The 19,521-nt window shown below is 55.6% G+C and overlaps 1 protein-coding gene across 1 annotated transcript; it reads left to right on the top strand.

Annotated features, from left to right (window-relative positions):
* Nucleotides 1-619: 619 nt before the first annotated feature.
* Nucleotides 620-15,364, top strand: TIMM44 (translocase of inner mitochondrial membrane 44). The gene is made up of 13 exons (XM_040086974.2): nt 620-677; nt 1,695-1,802; nt 2,260-2,430; nt 2,923-3,003; nt 3,456-3,605; nt 4,652-4,791; nt 5,416-5,501; nt 6,407-6,499; nt 7,858-7,982; nt 9,191-9,241; nt 10,810-10,899; nt 12,586-12,696; nt 14,907-15,364. Exons 1-13 carry the CDS (start codon nt 654-656, stop codon nt 15,024-15,026), a joined length of 1,350 nt encoding a protein of 449 aa, XP_039942908.1. The 5' UTR covers nt 620-653; the 3' UTR covers nt 15,027-15,364.
* Nucleotides 15,365-19,521: the final 4,157 nt, after the last annotated feature.

Raw genomic sequence — 19,521 nt, 5'->3', positions numbered from 1 at the left:
TAAAAAAAAAAAAAAAATCTTCTACCCTGGGTCGTGTTGGTGCCACTAGAAAGGCCTGAGCTGAACCTGGGGTTAAAAACCTTTTTTCTCCTTTTTTGGGGGTGTCTGGCCCAGGCAGGTCAGGGGCGGGAAGAGTCCTCCTTTTCCTGCAGGAAACGCTTTTAGTAACGCAAACGGATCCGGGGTGTGGGGCATGGAGGGGTTCCCGGTGGGGCCGGGGAGGGTCCGGAGCAGCCCCGAGGGTATCTCCCGGTCCCTCCCGGGTCTCTCTCCCGGGTTTATCCCGCTCTCTCCCGGGTTTATTCCACTCTATCCCGGGTCTCTCCCGCTCTATCCCGGGTCTCTCCCCCTCTATCCCGGGTCTCTCCCGGGTCTCTCCCGGTGTCTCTCCCGGGTCTCTCCCGGTGTCTCTCCCGCTCTATCCCGGGTCTCTCCCGGCTCTCTCCCCCTCTATCCCGGGTCTCTCCCGGGTCTCTCCCGGTGTCTCTCCCGGGTCTCTCCCGCTCTCTCCCGGTGTCTCTCCCGCTCTCTCCCGGATCTATCCCGGGTCTCTCCCGGCTCTCTCCCGCTCCCGCCGTTCGCGGCCACGTGGCGCGGGCGGCGCGCGCTGTGACGTCACGGCGCGGCGCGAAGGTCACGGGGCGCGCGGGGCGATGGCGGCGGCCGGAGGGTGCCGGGTGAGCGGGGGGACGGGACCGGGACGGGACCGGGAAAGGGGCAGGGAAAGGGACGGGGACCCGACCGGGGCGGGACACGGACGGAGCTTGCTCGGCCCGGCGGGGACAGCGAGCGGGGCCGGGCCCGGAGCCGCCGGTCTCTCCCTGCCCGCAGGGCCCCGGTGCGCACTCCCGGCCCCGGTGCTGGCAGCCCCCGGTGCGAACACCCGGCCCCGGTGCGCACTCCCGGCCCCGGTGCGAACACTCCGCCCCGGTGCGCGCTCCCGGCCCCGGCGCTGGCAGCCCCCGGTGCGAACACCCGGCCCCGGTGCGAACACCCGGCCCCGGTGCTGGCAGCCCCCGGTGCGCACTCCCGGCCCCGGTGCGCACTCCCGGCCCCGCGGGATGGATCCCGGAGCCTCCAGCGAGGCCGTGTCCCGGCATTTGGCGGTGCTGAGCCCCCTTCCAGCCCAACCCTTCCCGGCTCCCGGCGCCGCCCGTGCCCGCAGCCGCTGCCGGGATCTCTCGGGGTTCCCCTCAGGGCGGTTTTCCCCCGAGGGGCTGCACCGGGAGCGTCACCCGGAGCTGCCGCTGGTGGCAGGAGGGGCCCGGGTGAGTCCTTTGTGCCCGGAGTCAAAGGAGAGGTTCGCGATTCCTGCTGAGTTCGTGCCTTCGGTCGGGAGCTGCCGGGGTCGCTCCTTGGGCTCCTGCCCCGGGGCTCTTGAGCGAATGCAGGTTTTTATCTGGCATTTCCCTGATTCTCCCCTGCTGCAAGCCCTGAGCTCAGCACTGGCCCCTTCCAGAGCAGGAATCTGCAGGTTTGCGCTCTGCAGAGGCAGCAGAACCATCCAGGAATTGTTCTGGGATCCTCCAGAGCTGGGAAAAAAGTTGTGCTCGGCAGAGTTTCCCCCGGAAAAACCCGTGTGCTTTTCACGTTTCAGCTCCGGGATGGATCTGTGCGTCGTTTCTGTCCCAAATCCAGACGCTGGGAGCTCTCGGCTGCCTCCCTGAGCTCCTCCTGTGCTCTTTTCCTTGCAGAAATGTCTCCTCGGTGGCCCGTGGCTCCTCTCCAGGTGTTATCCCATCCCTGCCTTCCCCAGGAGTGCCCTGCACAGGATCAGCAGCCCTGCCCTGGCCACCCCCCAGGTTGGTCCCACCTGAATTTATTCCATTTCCACCCCTCAGTGTTTTCCCAGTGTTTTCCCAGCTGGGTGTGGATGTGGCTCTGGGAAGCGCCGGTTCCGGGCTGGAAATTTCTGCTTTTTGAATGGAACTCAGGGAATTTTGGGGTGGCTGAGGTTGGGCTCAGAGCACCTTGGGCTGGTGGGAGATGTCCCTGCCCATGGAGCTGGATGGGATTTTAGATCCTTTCAGCCCAACCCATCCCGGGATCCCACGAAATCCATCGGGCACGCGGCTCTTTGAGGGATCAGCTGCTGCTTTTCCCAGCAGCTCCGCGTTTTCCACACGTTCTAAAAGCGATCTGAAAGTTCTGACAGGGATCCAGTGCTCGCCTCGGGTCCATCCACCCCCCGCCTTCCACGCCTGGGTCCCGTTTGCCCGAATCCCTCGGGATTCTCCAACCTGGAACGCTTTTCTCCAGTCCAGGTGCTACTCCTCGGGAGGAAGGAAAGGCTTCATCTCAGGTTTCGTGGAGAACATCAAGCAGGAATTAGCCAAAAACAAAGAGATGAAGGAAAGCATCAAGAAGTTCCGAGACGAGGCGAGGAAGCTGGAGGAGTCGGACGCGCTGCGGGAAGCCAGGAGGAAATACGTGAGTGTTGGAGTTTTCCCTGCTTTGCTGCCCTGCCCCTGGGCTTTCACTGCTCCGGGGGAAAATTCCAGCCCACGGCTGCTCTGAGTGAAAATTCCAGCCCCAAACTGAATGTCGAGGAGAAGTTCTGCTCGGCTGGAAGTGCTGGGTGCTGAATGGACGCCTCGGAATGTTTATTTGTTGGAATGTTTTGGGTTTGGGGTTTTTTTTTTCCTTTATTTTATTTATTTTTGTTTTTAGTGGAAAGCCTTTCCAGCGGATGCTTGGCTGCTTTTCTGAGCAGCTCAAAACAATGAGGCATGAAATTGAGCATGGAATGTTTCTTTTGCCTTGTTCAGACGGTTCTGAGCGTCATCGTTTGCAAAGCTGAGCTGCTGCTGACTCAGGCCACGAGCTCCTGAAATGTCGCTTTTCCTGCCCTCAGTTCCAGCCTAAATCCAAGCTGGGTTTGAGCAGTTTCTGTCTCTTGATTAATTTGTTCTCTTCCCCCAGAAAACCATCGAATCCGAAACGGTGAAGACCTCAGAAGTGATTAAAAAGAAACTTGGAGAAATAACGGGGACGGTTAAGGAGGTAAAAGGACTTTTCCTCAGGGCAGCTCTGCTGAAGTCGGGCTTTTGTGGGGCTGGAATCGCCCTTGTTGGTGGCAGGTTGCTGCTGCTCCAGAGGTGGTTCCGACCCTGGAGCTTTTAAAACCAGAGGCAATGACAAAATCATGGATCGAGTGTGGTCAGAGGAGACCCAGGCAGTGATTCCTCTGGGATTTGGGTGGTGGAGAAAAGAGAGAGACCCCACCTGCAGCCCTGGGAGCCCAAAATAAGGATGTGGAGCTGCTGGAGAGAGCCCAGAGGAGCCCATGGAGCTGCTCCCGGGGCTGGAGCCCCTCTGGGAGAGCTGGGAATGTTCCCCTGAAGAGGAGAAGCTCCAGGGAGAGCTCAGAGCCCTTCCAGGGCCTGAAGGAGAGCTGGAGAGGGCCTGGGACCGAGGCCTGGAGCTGGAATAACCTTTCCCCGTTTCCCTTGCAGAGTTTGGACGAGGTCAGCAGGAGCGACCTGGGCAGGAAGATCAAGGAGGGCGTGGAGGAGGCGGCCAAAACGGCCAAGCAGTCGGCGGAGTCGGTGACCAGGGGAGGGGAGAAGCTGGGCAGGACTGCAGCCTTCAAAGCCATCTCCCAGGTACTGACCCCTGAGCTCCAGAGCATCCAGAGCCTCGGCAGTGGCTCCGTGGGGGAGGCTGGGCTGGAAATGCCTCTCTCCAGCGGCTTTGCAGCTTCCTTCGATCCATCTTTTTGCGGGAAGTGCAGGAAATATCCCGCGTTCTGTTTGTGGGGAGCTGCGGCCGCCCCATCCCTTTGCTCTCCCAAACCGTCACAGGAGTGTCACCGAGACACACAAAGCAGTCACACACACACAGAGATTTTCACAGAGGTCCTTCTGATCCAGCTCTCATCTGAAAGAGCCGAGAGAAGAGAGAGCCCCTTTGTTACCCTGGTTTTTCTGAGTTTCTTTATTAGCCTTTTGATTCTCATAAATGGAGTCAGATCTTTTAGTTACTGTAGAATATTAGAGCAGTTTTCTGCCTTTCCCACAGAAGAAATATAAACAAATCCTTTGTTTTTCATTCTCTGTCCTTTGCTTGCATATTTCTAACCTGAAAACAATTGTAACTGACAATTGGTCTGGCCACTGAGGCTGAGGGGTGGAAACCCCAAAAAGCCAATCTTCTGCTGGACCCACAAATGTATAAAAAGCAAAAGAATAAACAAAGGGGCTCTCTCTTCTCTCCACTCTTCCAGCTGGGAGCTGGATCAGAGGAACCTCTGCGAAAATCTCTTGTCTGCGTGTGATTTCTTTGTGTGTCTCGGTGACATCCCTCTGTTTATTTTTTTTACTTTTTATACATTTGTGGGTCCAGCAGAAGATTGGCTTTTTGGGGTTTCCACCCCTCAGCCTCAGTGGCCAGACCAATTGTCAGTCACAATTGTTTTCAGGTTAGAAATATGCAAGCAAAGGACAGAGAATGAAAAACAAAGGATTTGTTTATGTTACATCTGTGGGAAAAAGCAGAAAACTGCTCTCAATATTGTGCAATAACTAAAAAGATCTGACTCCATTTAAGAAAATCAAAAGGCTCAGAAAAACCAGGGTAACACAGGAGGGATTTGATTTCCAGCTTCTGGCAGAGCAATAAATCCACACTCACGGGGCTGTTTTCCTTGCAGGGAGTAGAAACTGTTAAGAAGGAGATAGATGAGAGCGTTTTGGGACAAACTGGTCCCTACAGGCGCCCGGAGCGGCTCCGGAAGCGGACGGAATATTCCGGAGAGAGGATTAAAGAGCAGCGAGTGTTCGAAGCCAATGAGTACGTGTGGGATCCTCTGAGGGAGGGGAAATTTCCCTGTGTAATTGGATGGAAAAGTTCAAACCACGTCAGGGATTCAAACCCAGGGGCTGTGGGCTGGGAGCGCGTTCCCAGCGGGAGTGGGTGATCCCGAATCCTCCTGTGCTAAAACTGGGAACTCCAAATCCTAAAGTTCAGATTTAACGTTCCGAGGTGCAGTTCTGAGCTGAGCCTTGGTTTGTGTTCGCTTCCAAGCTGTTGCTCCTGGCTGAGGCCGGGCAGGGCTGAGGCTCAGCTCCTTTTTTTTTTTCTGGGCTGCTTTGCTCCTCTGAGCCAGGTTTTATTTGTCTGGCGCTTTATTTATCTGGAGCTCTGCTTATCTAACGTTGTATTTATCTGGGGTTTTATTTGTCTGGCGTTCCCTTTAGCCCGTGGATCATTCACGGGGCTATCGTTTATGGGCCTGCAATTTATTTTATAATTTACGAGGGCCATAATTTATCTCGCGGTTGAGCTCCCAGTTCCCGCGCTGCCTCAGCGATGCCGAGTGCCGCGGGGATATTCCTCGGGGTGCCGTCTGTATTTGTTACCGGTTAATTTTTTCCCAAATACCCGTGTTTTATCCCCGTTTCCTGCCCTCTCTAGGGAGGCCATGGGCATGGTGCTGCATAAAGACTCCAAGTGGTACCAGCAGTGGAAAGATTTCAAGGACAACAACGTGGTTTTCAACAGTGAGTGCCGGGACGAGCAGCACATTCCCTTCCCAGCCTGGATCTGCTCCCATCTGCGCCTCCAGCCCCCGACAAGGATGCAAATCACCAATCCTCACCTTTCCCCGTGGGCTTGGAGGCCGTGCTGTGAAGGGTGGGAGGCAGAGCTGACGGCTCTTGCAGCTTCTCCAGGCTGCTCCATCTGTGCCGCAGCCGGGGCCGTGCTGGGAGCAGCCCCTGCTCCAGGGCACCGAGGCCTGCTTCAAAGGGAGCTGTGAACTCGTGGAGTTCCTGTTCTTCCCTCCTCGGCTTTGTTCCGGCACCAGGGAAGGGGGAAGGCAGCTCTGCTTCAAAGGGAGCTGGAGCCTGAAACGAGGAGAATCCTGAAAACTCGAGGGGGTTTCACACAACTTCCAAATTGGTGGAAGACTTTAAAAACTGTGGTGGTGTTTAAATCTCTCTGTAGTGTGAAGCTGACCTTTGATATCGTCTGAGGCTGTTTCTTGTGAAAATGCTTTGAGCACAGCCCCAGAACCCCGGAATTTAGGTTGGAAAAGCTCTCCAGGACCATCGAGCCCAGCCTGTCCCTGTCACCCCCAGGGCACCCAGTGCCACCTCCAGGCATGGAGACAGCCCCAGCGCTCAAGACGAGCCTAATCCTGAATTCCCTCCTTCCACGGGATAAACCCCTTTGCCAGAGGCGTTAAATCTGAGTGTGAGCAGAGGAAGAGATCAGAACACTGCAGGAAAATGGGGAGAAAAACGGGGAATAGAATGAGGAGCAAAATGGGGGGACAAAAACCAACCGGCAGCCGGTGCCCGGCACCGAGCAAAGGGATTGAGGAGAGGTTGGATCCTGCAGGTGCTTCCCTGGCTGGGGGTCACCTGGGAGGGCTCTGAGCTCTCTTTTTTTCCCCTCCCTGCAGGGTTCTTTGAGATGAAGATGAAGTACGACGAGAGCGACAACGCCTTCATCCGAGCGTCGCGCGCTGTCACCGACCGCGTCACCGACCTCATAGGTGCGTCTCGGGTTTTTTTCCTCCGAGATTCAGGTGGTTCCAGAGTCTTTTTGCCCTCTGCAAAGCCCTGAGCCAAACGCAAAAAAGAGACGGAGTCTTCAGGCTCTGATTTTTCGAGGTTGTGCGCTTCGTTTATTGTTCCTTATCTTACAATTTTCTCAGTGCCTAACAAAGGTCTGTGCAGCTGCTCGGGCATCTGGCGACTCCTGGACTCCTCCTTGCACTGGGCTGTCGTTATCTTTTATACTAATTGTTACCTGTTCTTTATTTATCATTATTTGCCAATACCTATCACTTACACTAACCAGGTCATCCCTACTCTGACCCAATCTCCTTAAACTGCTTTGTGCCACCGTCACTGCAGGAAATGGAGCGAGGGAAGAAGAGAGAAGCAGGAGACAGCGCCCCAAATCCTCCATCTTGCTCCCATCCACTTCCATACTAAAAGCCCAAACCTACTGTTTTCTCACCCTGTGATAAACTAAACTCCAATCTTTCACACTCCTGTGGCCTGCAATCCCTCCCGCAGTGCAGGAAGCCTTTCCCATGGACTGGGATCAAAGGCAGTGTCCCTCTGGGCTCTGGGCCGGGGTCCCAGACCCCCCTGCCCAGGTCTCTGACCCTCCAGGGCAGCCAAAGGAATGCCCTGGACTCCCAACAGGTGCGGGGACACCCCAGGGCGCGCTCCTGCCAGAGCCCCTGCGGCGGCAGCCCGGGGCTCTGAGGTGTGCCAGGGCTCTGAGGTGTGCCAGGGCTCTGCGGTGTCCCAGGGCTCTGCAGTGTCCCAGGGCTCTGCGGTGTCCCAGGGCTCTGCAGTGTCCCAGGGCTCTGCAGTGTCCCAGGGCTCTGCGGTGTCCCAGGGCTCTGTGGCATTCCGGGCTCCGTGGCATTCCGGGGCTCTGCGGCGTTCCGGGACTCTGCAGTGTCCCAGGGCTCCGTGGCGTTCCGGGGCTCTGAGGTTTCCCAGGGCTCTGCGGTGTCCCAGGGCTCTGTGGCATTCCGGGGCTCTGTGCAATTCCGGGGCTCCGTGGCATTCCGGGGCTCTGCGGCGTTCCGGGACTCTGCAGTGTCCCAGGGCTCCGTGGCGTTCCGGGGCTCTGAGGTTTCCCAGGGCTCTGCGATGTCCCAGGGCTCCGTGGCATTCCGGGGCTCTGTGGCGTTCCGGGGCTCTGTGCAATTCCAGGGCTCTGTGCAATTCCAGGGCTCCGTGGCGTTCCAGGGCTCCGTCGCGTTCCGGGGCTCCGTGGCGTTCCGGGGCTCTGCCGCCTTCCCTGGGCTCGCTCTGGGTCGGGGGGCGGGAGGACGACCCTTGGGATCCGCCCCGGGGTGCCGGCGCCCCACCGAGCTGTGTTTTGCAGGGGGATTGTTCTCCAAGACGGAAATGTCCGAGGTGCTGACGGAGATCCTCAGGGTGGATCCCTCCTTCGACAAGGATCGCTTCCTGAAGCAGTGTGAGCGGGACATCATCCCCAACGTGCTGGAGGTGACCCTGCGCCTGTGGCTTCCCTTCCTTTTCCCTTTATTATTTTTATTTTTCCACCGCTGAAATCCAAAGCTGGGACTTGCTTCTGGGATCCATGGCTTTCCTTCATTTTCCCTGTATTCCATGGAAGTTTTTTTATTATTTTTTCCATTGCTAAAATCCAAAGCTGGGACAGCACCCATGGCTTCCCTTCCTTTTCCCTTTATTATCCCTTGGAAAATGTTTTTATTTTTATTTTTCCATCGCTAAAATCCAAAGCTGGGATTTACTTTTGGGATGCTGGGATATCACCCATGGCTTCCCTTTGTTTTTCCCTTTATTCCATGGATGATGTTTTATTTTTATTTTTCCATCACTAAAATCCAAAGCTGGGACAGCATCCATGGCTTCCCTTTGTTTTTCCCTTTATTCCATATAAGATGTTTTATTTTTATTTTCCCATCGCTAAAATCCAAAGCTGGGACAGGATTTGCTTCTCCAGCTCTGCACAGAAAGCTTGGGAAAGGAATCGGATCCCACATTCGGGTTGAAAGCGTGGGATAATAAATGATTGTTCTGGCCTGGAAAGCAGCAAATGGTGACGGCAGGGGGATAAGGGAAGGAATTTGGGAAGTGCTCCCGGGTTCTGCTCTGGGATTTGGGAAGAGCAGCAGGTTGTGACGGAGTTCTGTGCTCGTGCAAGGGTCTGGGGTTTGGGGTTTTTGGGGATTCGGAGCTGCGGGAGATGCGGCTGTAAAAGGATGCAGGTCCCTGTCGCTGCACGGGAAAGGGAATTTGGGATTTGAAACAGAGCAGGAATTGCTCTGAGACCCCCGGAGGAGCCAGACGTGGGATTCTCCTCTGCCTCCTGTGCCCTGAGTTTCTCAGCGTGGGGAATCGCGGCTCTGCTGCTGTTCGGTGCCAGGATTTCCGAGCGCTGGGAACGCCGCTGCCTCTCTGGCAGGCTGAACAGGGAGGTTGAATGGGAAGCTTCAGCTGGAAGCTTTCAGAGAGTTTAATTATCCGAAGCTTTACGTCCCTTGGCCTCAGCTCCTGTGTTTTTGTAGAAATCCTTTTGGCTGTTCCCCTTTGCAGCTCCAGTTTTCCCCCCGGAGTCCCACAAAATGTTGGATTTAAGGTGGTTTTTTTTTGCTGCAGGAAGAGCTGATGGGTCCCCCTTGGATATAGAAGGAGCTTTAAAATGTTCTTTAAAATGATTTCCCCCTCAGGCTCTGATCTCCGGAGAGCTCGACATCCTCAAGGACTGGTGCTACGAGGCCGTGAGTAAAACCTCCCTTGGAAAATGGGATTATTTGGAAGGGTTGGAGTCCAGGGAATTCCTGGAAGCAGAACCTTTCCTGACACTTGGCTGTTTTCATTTGGGCCTGCATTCCTCCAAAATCCAAAATAATCCCGCTCTCCTGCTCGAGAGCGGGATTTCTCCAGGTGAATTCCACCACCAGAGGGCCGGGAGAGCCGTTTTTAATTTTATTTTCAATTCAACAAACCCTGATGAGCTTTTTTTTGTTTTTTTGGGGTGACAATAATCCAGTCTGAAAGCAAAGCAGCCTTGGGAATGACACCTTTGGATCTCTCTGGAGGAAAGCAGCAGCTTCCCTGCGGTTTGGGGAGAACAAAATCCAACATTCCCAAGGCAGCTGGAATTGGAAACGAAGCTCCTGAGTCAGGAATAATCGGTCAGATCAGCCAGGGGAGGAAATGGGAATCCTGTCCCTGAGGATCCGGGGATAAAGCCTCTTGGTGGATCCCAGGGGTGCTGAGGTGGTGATTCTGGTCTGAACTCCCTGCTTTTCCCAGCTTTTCCTTGCTTTTCCCTGCTTTTCCCTGCTTTTCCCTGCTTTTCCTTTCTTTTCCCTGCTTTTCCTTTCTTTTCCCTGCTTTTCCCTGCTTTTCCCTGCTTTTCCCTGCTTTTCCTTTCTTTTCCCTGCTTTTCCCTGCTTTTCCTTGCTTTTCCCAGCTTTTCCCAGCTTTTCCCTGCTTTTCCCAGCTTTTCCCAGCTTTGCCCTGCTTTTCCTTTCTTTTCCCTGCTTTTCCTTTCTTTTCCCTGCTTTTCCCAGCTTTTCCCTGCTTTTCCTTTCTTTTCCCTGCTTTTCCCTGCTTTTCCTTTCTTTTCCCTGCTTTTCCCAGCTTTTCCCTGCTTTTCCCAGCTTTTCTGTGATTTTCTGTGCTTTGCTTTTCCCAGCTTTTCCCAGCTTTTCCCTGTTTTTCCCTGTTTTTCTGTGATTTTCTGTGCTTTGCTTTGCTTTTCCCAGCTTTTCCTTTCTTTTCTCTGCTTTTCCCTGCTTTTCTTTGTTTTTCCCAGCTTTTCCTTCTTTCCCCTGTTTTTCCCTGCTTTTCCTTTCTTTTCCCAGCTTTTCCTTTCTTTTCCCTGCTTTTCCCTGCTTTTCTTTGTTTTTCCCAGCTTTTCCCAGCTTTTCCCAGCTTTTCCTTTCTTTTCCCAGCTTTTCCCTGTTCCTGCTTTCCAGTCCAGTCCAGTTGTGAGTCCCTCAGCTCTCAGGTGCTCCCGTTCTGCCCAGGCAAAGTGGGAATTTTTAATGGGAATTTGGTGAATCCCAAAACGTTTGCTGCAGGCCTTTGAATCCCTTCCTTCAGCACGTTTCCAAAAAAAAAAGAAAAAAAAAAAAGAAAAAAAAGTGATTCTTTTTTCTTGTGGGGGTTTTTTTTTTGGTGTTCTTTTTTGTTTTTTGGCGGCTCTCTCCATGCAAAAATTCCTTTTTTTTTTTTTTTTCCCCCCTTTTTTTTCTTTTTTTTAAATTTTTTTAATTTTATTTTGGTGGTGACAAAACAATCCCAAGCAATTCCCAACCCGAGTTTGTTGATCCCTCAGACCTACAGCCAGCTGGCCCATCCCATCCAGCAGGCCAAGGCCTTGGGGCTCCAGTTCCATTCCAGGATCCTGGACATCGACAACATCGACGTGAGTTCCCTGCCCTGCTTTTCCTTTTGGGGGAGGGATTAAACCCACGGGCTCAGGAGGGTTGGAAAAATCCTCCAGGATCGTCAGGTCCAACCTTCTTCGCTCCGACTGCCGGGTTTGAACTCTGGGGTTTGGCATTTTCTGCTCCCAGAGGGAAAATCTCACTGCTGGGAGGGAAAATCTCACTGCTGGATGGGAAATTCCACTGCTGGAAGGGAAAATCCCACTGCTGGAAGGGAAATCTCATTGCTGGGAGGGAGAATCCCACTGCTGGGAGGGAGAATCCCATTGGTAGAAGGAAAATCCCACTGCTGGGAGGGAAAATCCTTTGCTGTAAGGAAAATCCCACTGCTGGGAGGGCTTTAAGGTCCTTCCCACCCAATCCAGGGATTCTGGGCACATTCCAGGTGCTCTCCAGGTGCCTTTGAGCAGGAGCTGGAGCTGCTCCTGCCCCGTTGAGGGAGTGACAGGAATTCTGTCACCTCCCTGAGCTCAGCTCCAGCCCTGACCTGCCCGGGGAGATTCAGGGATCACAGCCCTGAGGAACAATCCCAGTGGGAAGGCTGGGAGGGGTCAGGGTCACTCCTGCTCCTCCTGCAATCCCACGGGCGGATGGATGCTGTGGGATTATTGACAGCATCTAAAATACCTTGGAAATCGGGCTGGGGTTGGGTTTGGGTGGAAAAACAGGGTTTTTTGTGGATTGAGCTGCAGGTGTGGGCTGGGATGGGGCAGTTACAGGGAGCTGATTCCCTCAGGGAACAGGAAAATCTCCCGATAAATGAATTTATTCCCTTTGTGACACGGCCCGGCCTCGTGCCTGTGCTGGTGCTGCTTCCTTTGTTGGGGATAAAACAGAATCTGTTTGGGGACATTTCAAAAGAGGAAAATCCTGCTGTCCTCAGTCCCTGTGATTTCCTTTTTTTTGGGGCAGCACGGGCAGGAATTCCAGAGCATTCCGTGGCATCCCGCATTCCCCAAAAGAAAGGGGATGCAAGAGATTTCCCACAATGGGCAGAAAGAGAATTCTGGGTTTTTAAAAGACAAAAAAAAAAAAAAAAAAGCTGAATTTCCACTCCTCTTGCATTCCAGTGAATAAAGTCTTTAAATATTTAATGGAACGGTCTGGGAATAGAGGAGGGAAAAAAAAATCCTGGCAAAGGAAAGGTTCCCACCTTGAAGTCTTTCTGGAACAGTTTTTGTCTGGTTCAGAAACAACTTCCTGGCAAAAACCGATTTCAAAGCAGGAGAAAAAGGCTCCATTTGATCCTCGTGGGTCCCTTCCAGCTCAGGATGTTCTGATTCCAAGCATTTCCTTCAGAAAATTCCAGGTTTTTTGGGTTTTTTTGAGACCAAGGTGTCTTTGATTTTGCTTTCTAATTGGAAATAACCAGCAGAGCTCGTTCCCATCTCCCAGATTTATGGACTTGGGGAAATAACGGGAAAAAAAAAAAAAAAAAAATTCCACAACGGTTTGGTGAAAGCTTTGAAGTGCAGATTCCCAAGAAGTTTTTACTTGGAAGGTTTTTGGGGTTTTTTTAATTTTTTGGGGGGGTGGGAACAGCTTTTCCATAATACCTGAACCACGGAATTGATGTGCTTGAGCAGCCAGGGGGGCTCTGGGGGTGTCCAGGGGGGAGGTGGGAAGCTCTGGAATGTTCTCCATGGGATTCTCTGTCCCTGCAGCTGGCCATGGGGAAGATGATGGAGCAGGGCCCGGTGCTGATCATCACCTTCCAGGCCCAGGTGGTGATGGTGATCAAGAACCACAAAGGGGAGGTGGTGGAAGGGGACCCGGTGAGTGGGGACACGCCTGGGGCCTGGGGCAGGTTTGGGGTCAGGGACACACCTGGGGCCTGGGACACACCTGGGGCCTGGGGCAGGTTTGGGGTCATGGACTGGTTTAGGGTCATGGACACACACGGGGCCTGGGGCAGGTTTGGGATCTGGGACCCACATGGGGCCTGGGGCAGGTTTGGGGTCAGGGACACATTTGGGGTCATGGACTGGTTTAGGGTCATGGACACACATGGGACCTGGGATAGGTTTGGGGTCTGGGACACATTTGGGGCCTGGGGCAGGTTTGGGATCAGGGACACGTTTGGAGCCTGGGAAACATTTGAGGTCTGGGACACACGTGGGGCCTGGGACAGGTTTGGGGTCTGGGACACACATGGGGCCTGGGGCAGGTTTGGGGTCATGGACTGGTTTAGGGTCATGGACACACACGGGGCCTGGGATAGGTTTGGGGTCTGGGACAGGTTTGGGATCAGGGACACCTTTGGGGCCTGGGACAGGTTTGAGGTCAGGGACACCTTTAAGGTCAGGGACACCTTTGGGGTCAGGGACACCTTTGGGATCTCCCACTGCAGCTCCATCCCATCCCACCTCTCCCTGCTGTGTTTTCCTCCCCTTTTCCCTTCCCGAAGCGCACTGGCAGAGCAGAGCCCTCTGGCAAAACAGGGTGGGAGCAGAGCTGAGTCAGTGGATGAAAAAATGCCCAAATCCACGTTTTTAGCTCCCCACACTACACAAATAATGCCTTAATTCCATGAAAATCCCCCAGGGAACGCCCACAGCGGGTTGGAGCTGTGTGTGGTTCCCTGGGAGCAGGGAATGATCCGTGGAGCAAATCCCTGGCACCTCCTGCAGTGTCCCTGGGGCTGTTCCCTCCCGGTGATTCCAGCCCAGCCCATGGAATTCCCGTTCCCAGGGTTTGTGGCAGCAGCTGGAGGAGGTTCCTGGAGTCCCAGGATTCCCAGGGAATATTCCCAGGTGTCTCTCTCCAGCCTCTCCTGGGCTTCAGTGGCTCGATGTCACCTCCTGGGGACGCAGGGACGGTGCTGGAGCTGCCGCTTCCCAGCACGTTTTCCTTGGAATTAGCACAGGCGTTTAACAAACGCGACCCCGGCCTTTGGTCCAGGCTGGAAAAACGGGATTGGGATTCCTTTGAATGATGGGCTGAGTGACAACCAGGGCAGGAAGAGCTGATCCAGTGATCCCAGTGCTTCCCTGCCTTCAATTCCTTATCCCTGGGAGATGAATATCGATGGGGTCATTACTGAGCAGGACATCAAAGCCCCGCTGCTGTGGGATTCCTCCGGAGCCGCGATAAATCCGGGAGGGGAATTTAAATTCCGCGGCGGAACCCGGAGCTGAGCTTTAATCGAGTGCCTGGGCTGGGCTGGAGCCGCTCCTGGGATACGGAACACGGGGAGATTTGGGGAGAGGGGAGCCCCAAAGCCACGGGCTTGGGAGGAGCTGGAGGCGCCCTCGTGGCAGCACCGCCAGGGCAGCTGAAAGACCAAAAACTCCAAATATTTCAGGAGGCGGAGTACCAAGAAAAGGTTTTATTGTCTAATTCTCAGCACCTTTTATGAGGTGTTCCCAACACGGTTGAATGGGAGACACCTCTCTAATCCCGTCAGTGAAACCGGAGAAACAGCAAAACCCCACCTGGAGAAGGATTGCTGTGGGAGAGGGTGGTTGTTTGGCCAAGATTGCTTGGAGAAGAGGTTTTCTCCAGAGCTTTTCCCTTGGGGAACAGTCAGCGCTGCTTCTGAGGCTGAAATCCCCTCAGTCAGCAGTGTCAGCGTGTCCCTGACTGTCCCTGACACACAAAGCAGTCACACGCAGACAAGAGATTTTCGCAGAGGTCCTTCTGATCCAGCTCTCATCTGAAAGAGCCGAGAGAAGAGAGAGCCCCTTTGTTTATTTTTTACTTTTTATACATTTGTGGGTCCAGCAGGAGATTGGCTTTTTGGGGTTTCCACCCCTCAGCCTCAGTGGCCAGATCAATTGTCAGTTACAGTTGTTTCCAGGTTAGAAATATGCAAACAAAGGACAGAGAATGAAAAACAAAGGATTTGTTTATATTACTTCTGTGGGAAAAGGTAGAAAACTGCTCTTAATATTGTCCAATAACTGAAAAGATCTGACTCCATTTAAGAAAACCAAAAGGCTCAGAAAAACCAGGGTAACGCCTGACGGCGGGATTCTCCCGGCAGGACAAGGTTCTGCGGATGCTCTACGTGTGGGCCCTGTGCCGCGACCAGGACGAGCTCAACCCCTACATGGCCTGGAGGCTGCTGGACATTTCCTCCTCCAGCACGGAGCAGGTGCTCTGAGCCCTTCCCGACCCTCTGGAAGCAGCTCCAGGCTGGATCCCTGCGCGGCGCGCACGGGAGGATCCGGGAGGATCCCAACCCCTGAGCGGCTGGGGCTGGCTCCTGCTCGGGACCAGCAGCCGCTGGGTGCTGCTTTCTCCTCGTGCCTCACGGAGGCTCCCGGGCGCTTCCCAGCCCTGGGAATCCTCGCTGAGCTCCCGTTCCCACCCGCTGGCACCCTTGGGACGTCCCTGGGAAGCCTCGGGAGGGGCTCTGGGCTGCCGACCCGCGCTCCGGCCTCGCGTCCCTGCGGCCGCGTCCTCGCGCTTTCCCGGAGCAAATACAGCCAGGACTTCGCACGTGGAGGTGTTGGGTGCTGGGGTGGGGGCGGCGTGGGAGCGTCCAGGGCTGAGGTTTGTTCATCCACAAGCAGGAATGCGCTTGGTTCCGGCCGCACAGAGGCAGGGCTGCATCCCTTGGGATGGGTTTGGGGCAGGAGAGGAGAGGAGAGGAGGAGCAGGGGGAGTGTCTGAGGAACGCCGAGTTCTTCTGTCGCGTCCTGTCTCACTCCCTGGAGGAATTCTGTCAAAATTCCCCAGCTGTGCTCCCTGCTCTCCTGTCTGATCCTTCATCCCTGCACAGATCCCAAGTCCAGGAGCAGAAACTTCCCCAGTTCTCTGCTGGAGCGTGGGGAGAAATCTGAAAAAACGGGGTTTGAAAACCCCAAATCATGAGAAAAAAAAAAATCCCCCAAATTCAGGTTCAGGTGGCAGCGTTCAGAGGATTTGGGACCCTCCTTCCTCAGCTTCTTCCTGCTGGGAGGAAGAGCAGGGAAATGTCAGAGGGGAGCGGGAGCTTCAGGATTTGGGCTTCTCCTGGAGGAGTTTTGGAGCTGAGGCACCACCTGCCCCCTGCCCACGGAAAGGGAGGTTGGGAACAAAAGGGTTTGGAAGAGGAAATCCGAGGATTGCTGTGGTGCCGAGGGTGAGGCAGGACAGCTCGTGATTAAAGAGAATAATTCCAGTTCCTCCTTCTCTTCCCAGTGTCCGGAGCTTTGAACATCCCTGGGATCTTCCCTGGGCTGAGACATTTCCCATTGTTCCCGAGGTGGGGATGGCTCATTCCCTGCGGGGATCAGGGGCTGGAATGCCGGGATGGAGCTCGGGAAGGGGCTCAGGAGGAGAAAAGGAGGCTCAGGAGGAGAAAAGGGGGCTCAGGAGGGACCTTGAGAGGAGGGGACAGCCGGGAGGGTCAGGATCTGCTCCCAGGGGACAGCAGGAACAGGAGGGAACGGCCTCGGGCTGGGCCAGGGGAGGTTTAGGTTGGAGATAATGAAAATTCCTTCACGGAAAGGGTTATAAAACACTGGCACAGCTGCCCTGGGAGTCCCCGCTCCCGGAGGGATGTGAAATCCTCGGGGACGGGGTTTGGTGTCCCTGGCACCGCGGGGCGGCCTCGGAGGCTTTTCCAGCGCTGCTGCTCCCGGTTCCCGTGCCGGGCACTGCCCGCGGCTCCATCCCCGGGATTCTCCCGAGGGATCGGGGTTGCCATGGGGATGAGGGCGGTGGGATGTGACTCAGAGCTCTCCCTGCCGGGCTCTGACGCCCCGTGGGCTGTTCCCATCCCGGCGTGGGGGGCTCCGAGCCCCCGCATCCCCCACGCCCTCCCAGGCCGTTCCAAACCCCCGGCCCGGGATCCAGGGCCAGCCGGGCTCCTCTGGAATTCCGCTCCAGGCCCTTCCGACCCAGCCCGTCCCGCGGTCCTGTGATCCCACCGCTGCCTCTTCCCTCGCCGCTGTCCCAGGGCGCTCGGGGCTTTTCCCGGATCCTGCAGCGCTGGAATTTGGGCAGCCAGCCCCGCCCCGAGGGATCCCTTCAGGCATTTCCCGGCTCCGAGCGGGGTTTGGACGTGATGTGATGATCAGGGCGGCTCCGAGCCCGTCCCCAGTGATCCCTCCGTGCTCCTTCCTCCCTCCAATGCGTTTTTTAGGGATGCAGCCCCTGCTGCCAGGTGAAATTCTCCTCCCCGGCCCCTCCTGGCACAGGGTCTCCTCTTTGCAGCCTTCAGCCACACAAAACATCGCTGCCAAACCACAGCTCCGAGGGCAGAGCCGAGCCGAGCCCGGAGCACCGGCCTCGTTTGAGAACGATTCATTAGAGAGGGGAGGGTTTTTTTTTTGAATGAGGTGTTTTTCATCTGGGCAGGGAGCTGGGACGGATCCTTGGAGCTGTGCTGCCTCTCCAGAGCTCAGCTCCTCTGCCAAAGCCTCGGAGATGGGTTTTTTTTTTGGTTGTTTATTTTTTGTGCGTGTGTGGTGAATGGTTCCAAAATGATTCTTCTCCCGTCTCAGCTCAGCTCCAAGAGCTGCGAGTTCTGCCCGCAGCTGCTGGAAGGAGCGGGGGCTTTGTCAGCCTCGGTGGAGGGATGAGCTCCTGAGGGATGCGGGGATTCTTCTGCCTCTGCCAATTACAAGAAATAAATAAAGCTTGATTAAGGCAAAGGCTTTAGAGAACGCTTCTCCCCGCAGAGGAAATTCCACTTGGAAATTCCGCTGCCCCATCCCTGGAGGTGTCCGGGTGTTGGACGGGGCTTGGAGCGGCCCGGGACGCTGGGAAGCGGGAAGGGGGTGGGACTGGCCGGGATTTAAGGTCCTTCCAACCCCCGATTCGCCGCTTCGGCCCCTGGAAGTGCGGAGTCACCGCCGCCGTTCCGCCGAGCAGCGTCGGGAAAATCTCCTGGCGCCGATGCGCTGGGCTGGGCAGAGTCCAGCGGCGATTCCTTTTCCAGAGGGGAAAGGAGCTTCCAAACATCGCTGGGAGTGTCTGGAGGCTGGAAGGATCCTGACACAGCATCCGGAGGGGTCGGGACAGCTGGGACGCGCCACCAGCCCTGGCTGTGTCGGGGATGTCCCGGCAGCGCCGGGCAGGGCTGGGAACCACCGGGAATCCCACGGGGAGATGGGATCCGGACCTCTGGCACATCCCTTAAAAGCCAGTCCCGATTCCAGGGAGGTTGGATTTCAGAAGAGCCTCGGGAGGGAAATGCCCGCGGGTTAAGGGATGGATCCATCGATTTTTGTTCTGTCCCTGGTCTCCAGCTCGCCTTTCCCCGGGATGTTTTCAGCTGAGGTGCTTTTTAAAACAGCTTTAATTCGTTTTCCCTCGGCCGCTGCAGTGCTGCTAATTGGGAGCTGGGACTATCTGACAGGATTTACATAGATTTTGGAATAACTTCCAAAAATACCTCCCATTTTAAACGTAAATGCAGCAGAAACTTCATGGAACCATTTTCTTAAAATACCCAGAAAATGCGCCGTGATTCCGATGGATCCTCTCTGCCAGCAAGGTTCGCTCTGGGGAAGGATGGATCCAAACATCCTGACGGGCTCCGAGAGCGGCGGGATCTGTGATCCCTGCCCGGACCTCCCACAGCCCGGCCTCCCACAGCCCGGCCTTCCCTGGGAACGGGCTCAGCATTCCCGGGAACAGGGGCTCGGCTTTCCTTGGGAACAGGGGCTCGGCTTTCCTTGGGAACAGGGGCTCGGCTTTCCTTGGGAACACAGGTTCAGCTTTCCTTGGGAACAGGGGCTCGGCTTTCCTTGGGAACAGGGGCTCGGCTTTCCTTGGGAACACAGGTTCAGATTTCCTTGGGAACACAGGTTCAGATTTCCTTGGGAACAGGCTCAGCATTCCCGGGAGCAGATTTCTCGCTCCCATTTCCTTGGGAGCACGTTCCGGGCGCTGGACCCACCCGCAGCTCCCGCCAGCCCCACCTGGCTGTGGGATGGGATGGGATGGGATGGGATCCATGGGATGGGATGGGATGGGATGGGATGGGATCCATGGGATGGGATGGGATGGGATGGGATGGGATGGGATGGGATCCATGGGATGGGATGGGATGGGATGGGATGGGATGGGATGGGATCCATGGGATGGGATGGGATGGGATGGGATGGGATGGGATGGGATGGGATGGGGTGGGATGGGATGGGATGGGATGGGATGGGATGGGATGGGATGGGATGGGATGGGATGGGATGGGATGGGATGGGATGGGATGGGATCTCTCCTTCTGGCCGTTGCTTTGATCCCACGGGATGTGAGTGGCTCCTGCCCTGGCGGGGATGAGCCCCGCGGTCTCCATTGGCACCGGCACGTCCGAGTTCCCTGGGAACGTCTGCCACGAGCTCCCGTAGCCATGGAGACGCCGAAGCCGCTCACAGCAACACTTTTCCAGGCGTTTTTTCCCCCCCGTATTTTTTTCCCTGCCAGCCTCCTCCAGTCTGTGTGACTCTGTTGTGCCCACGGCAAGGGCTGATAATTTCAAGGGAATAGTGGAAATTTCTGTGGAATGTCAGGTGAGAGCCCTGGCAGAGCTCATCCTCGCTCCCGGCATCCCGCTGCTTCCCGGGTCTGTGCCGCACCAAGGGGCGCCTCTTCCCATCCCCAGCCCAAATGATTCCCTGTGGGATGGGGCACTTCTGGCAGCCCTGGAGCCAGGCTGGGAGAGCTGG

Source organism: Hirundo rustica, chromosome 26, assembly GCF_015227805.2.
Source record: "Hirundo rustica isolate bHirRus1 chromosome 26, bHirRus1.pri.v3, whole genome shotgun sequence".
Classification (NCBI taxonomy): Eukaryota; Metazoa; Chordata; class Aves; order Passeriformes; family Hirundinidae; genus Hirundo; species Hirundo rustica.
The sequence above is the reverse complement of the archived record's forward strand: the minus strand, read 5'-3'. Positions and strand labels throughout refer to the sequence as shown.

What these genes read in the sequence shown, in the direction of transcription:
- TIMM44 (XM_040086974.2), top strand. Translation starts at nt 654, where the DNA reads ATGGCGGCGGCCGGAGGGTGCCGG. An exon ending in CCTTCAAAGCCATCTCCCAG is followed by an intron (nt 3,606 to 4,651) that starts GTACTGACCCCT and finishes TTTTCCTTGCAG; the next exon opens with GGAGTAGAAACTGTTAAGAA. An exon ending in AGGACTGGTGCTACGAGGCC is followed by an intron (nt 9,242 to 10,809) that starts GTGAGTAAAACC and finishes TTGATCCCTCAG; the next exon opens with ACCTACAGCCAGCTGGCCCA.